The sequence below is a fragment of the Pundamilia nyererei genome, unplaced genomic scaffold, assembly GCF_000239375.1.
Source record: "Pundamilia nyererei isolate P.nyererei 1_Seehausen unplaced genomic scaffold, PunNye1.0 scaffold00019, whole genome shotgun sequence".
In the NCBI taxonomy this organism is placed as follows: domain Eukaryota; kingdom Metazoa; phylum Chordata; class Actinopteri; order Cichliformes; family Cichlidae; genus Pundamilia; species Pundamilia nyererei.
Window position 1 is genome coordinate 1,291,289 of NW_005187420.1, and position 3,397 is coordinate 1,294,685.

At 41.9% G+C, this 3,397-nt stretch overlaps 1 protein-coding gene across 1 annotated transcript in view; it reads left to right on the plus strand.

Annotated features, from left to right (window-relative positions):
- The first annotated feature begins 200 nt into the window (after positions 1-200).
- The window catches only part of mmp15b (matrix metallopeptidase 15b), a 33,772-nt gene continuing 30,575 nt past the window's right edge, over positions 201-3,397 (plus strand). The window contains exon 1 of the mRNA XM_005726324.1: positions 201-1,163. Within this exon, the coding sequence (XP_005726381.1) occupies positions 1,047-1,163 (117 nt within the window). The 5' untranslated portion in view covers positions 201-1,046. The remainder of the gene's footprint in view (positions 1,164-3,397) is intronic.

Here is a 3,397-nt window from a genome sequence, read left to right on the forward strand (position 1 = left end):
CCTTTTGGATAAGCCAAAACATTATTTCATCACTTTCCTTCTTAATATTCTTTTTGGTGGTGAGATGAAATATTATAATGAAAATAAATGAGAAAATCTGGAGAATATAAGTTTTGCATCCTCTTTGACTCCTCCCCACAATCAAGCCCGACTATGTGTTTATTTTGAAAGGCACTGCAGGAAAACGCCGTTAGCGTGATCCAGGTGCAGTAACAGCAGGATCCGAGGACCATTGTCCGTCCCGGTCCCGGAGGGTGACAACACGGGACCTGTTTCAGGACAGGACTGAACGCAACTAACAAAGTACCGGGCTCCCGAGAACATTTCCTCCGAGAACAGGGAAAACTGGATATTTAAAGGGCAAAGAAACCGTCTAATATGTGTTTTTAAAGGACAGGTCCCGATCTGAAACATTCATATTCGACTGTTTACTTCTTGCAGCTGCTGCTGAAGGAATCGGTCAAGTGTGCTGAACTTTGGACTTTGCAACTTTGCTGCTCTGGTTAAATTCAGCTGCACTATTTTGGGCATTATTATCACGAGACGCGGTTATTAGCTCACCGGATCTGGACATGATCGCAGTAAAATTAATGTCAAGCTTTCCCGTGGTAAACGCAGTTTCCTGATAATGGTCATTGCTGGTTCTTTTTTTTGAAGTGCACGTTGGAGGTTACTAATTAAGGAGCGATTTTGATTTAAATTAAATGCGTGCGCTCTCGTGGGCAACTCCCGCTTCTGTTAAGAGCTCAGTCCGCGAAGGAAGGTGACACTCGCTGCCAGCGGAGTAAAAAAGAAAACGAGTGAAGCTGTGTGCACTCACGGGAACATTTTGCTTACTTTTATGTAGAAATTGTAACTGTATCACGGATGGAGCTGTTTGGCAGTTAGCAGATGCGCTCTTGAAGATTGCTGCAGACTGTAGGGACTAGTTTACTAAAGTTTGGGTTCTTTTTACGGCACAAACCAGCGAATAAAACACGACTGAGAGATCTTATTTAACCCTTGGGATCGAACTACAACGAAGGAGGTCCCCTCGAGCCCGCACCATGGCCACTAGCTCGCGGGACAGCTGCTTCTGGTTGCTCTGGAGACGCACCCTCCTCGCGCTTTGGCTGTGCGCTGTAGGAGCGCGTGCAGCGGAAGAGAGCGCGTTTAACACAGAGGTAAGACGGCACAGAAGATGTGAGAGGCTTCGGGCGCCTTTAGGCATCGCAAATGATCGAAATGCTTTATTTTAAGCAGTCAACACAAAGCAGGGATTCTCCACTGTTTTGCCATAAAGAATTCTGTTTGACTTGGGTGTATATTTCTATAATATCACGTTAATTAAATTAACCATAGTTGTGCTAAATGTTACTCATCTGTTAAACGGCGTACTGACTTGATAGTTATTCTTGGAAGCGCAATATGTCCATGCCTATCAAAAATAAGGCAGAGCACACGATCCATTTACCGCCTGTTACACGATGATGTTGGTTTTGCATGAGTATTTCGAGGGAACACCTTGAACATTTGACGGTCCATCCCCAGCAAATGTGCATCAGACACTTAATTTTGCTTTTCTCCTCTTTTTAATACTCGTATTTCTGCATTTTTCACAGTTTGAAAACTCTAGCACAGTCGGCGATAATTTGATACTGGAGTGATATATTGGAACACGATTTTGTTTCGCTTTCAAACAAAAACATATCGTTTATTTCTTTCATTTAATCTTAGTGTTTCCCCGCTGAGTTAACACAGATTTAGGCATGGTTTCCTTTTGTGCTCTTTTTTCTGTTTGCTTGGGTGCAGATGTGAGAGTCAAGAGTGCAACAAGCCACTATTATGTCTATTATCAGGTTTGGGAAAGTCACCTGCTTACATGTGCGTGTGTCACCTGTTGATTACAGGTTAATTACACACACTGTAGACTTTTGATAGCACATAAATGTTTCTGTACACATTTAAAACTTTTCCCTCCATTAAACACACATCACATATATCTGCATATATCTGTGTGCGAAGAGTGGGTGGCAACAACAACAACACTTGGCAATAGTAGTTCTATGTTGTAATTAAAACTTTCTCACAAATAATGTTTTTAGACATTTTGTGAAAAAAAAAAGTCCTAGTATTGGACCTCCTCCATGGTTCACCTGGAGTGCACACAGTGCTGGGCAGCTGATGGCTCGGAAATTATGCATCTTTTAGTAAATGTATATATCGTAGTTTTTCTGTTTTTGTTGTCCTCCTTTAATGAGCGCTATGCCTGAATGTAGGAGTGCTGCCAGTTAACTTAAGTAAATGGTTAATCTTAAGTACACACATGCAAAGATGCTTTGTGACTAATCATTACCTGAAGAGCCAAAGTTTCATAAACAGTTTTGGAAGCGAGCTCATTTCTCAAATATCCACTGGCTATTTCTTTTTTTGTAGGTTTCGCTTCCTTGTAACCAGTGAAACCAGTGGTACACATTTATTCCATTTATTCCAGGTGTGTCAGTAAATGCCAGAGTATCAAGTTGGAACTTGAACCACTGCTTCTTGTACCCTTACTTCACCAGTCCAGCAGTTCATCCATCACACTTGTTTGTTTTGAGAGACAAAAACAGATAAGAGTTGACAAAAAGTTGACCAGTGCTGGAGTTTCTGTTGTGTGTAGATTGACAAAGAGAAAGAGACAGACTGACAGACACTGAGACCTCCCAATCATTAGAGGTGAGCTTGCATTACCAAACTCACTGACCTTGGTGTGGGGGTGTTGCTGTCTGGTTGTCGGTCAGTTTACAACATTTCCTGATTAGCTGTTAACATAGTTGTGGTGAATGTGTGTGTGTGTCTGTGTGTGTGTGCAGGTGTGTGCTTATGCACAAAGGCAGACAAAGAGTTTCCACATTGTGTGGACTGATGAGAAATTCCTAGCTGCTTGTTGCTAAATGTGCATGTGTGTTTGTAACAATTGAACCCATGTTGCCAGTTTAACCTTAGGAGTGCTCCATACATGCAGAGGTTGGTGGTCGGTGCATCCTGGGAACTGTGCTTTTCTAATTTGTTGAGGCAAATACGGTTTGAGTATCTGGAGAAATGCTTGACCGCTTCCAACTTAGGATATTTTAAAAAAGAAAAAAAAACATGGCTCAGAAAAAATTTATATGTATGAAAATCAGGACAGAGATGAGTACTGTTACCCTCCAAATGTTAGGATGCCTGGGTCGTTGACTCAGGGTTTTTGAGTTTATTATATTATTTATACTTTCTAGTCTTTGGTTTCTTTGAGTTCTGTCTTATGGTTTATGTCTCTGTCTTCTCTAGTTGCTCTGTCTCCCCTGTCAGCTGTATCCCCTTGTCTAGTTCGCGTCTCTGTGTATCCTTAGTTGCTATATCCCCGTGTCCAGTCAGTGTCTGTGTCTGCCCTGGT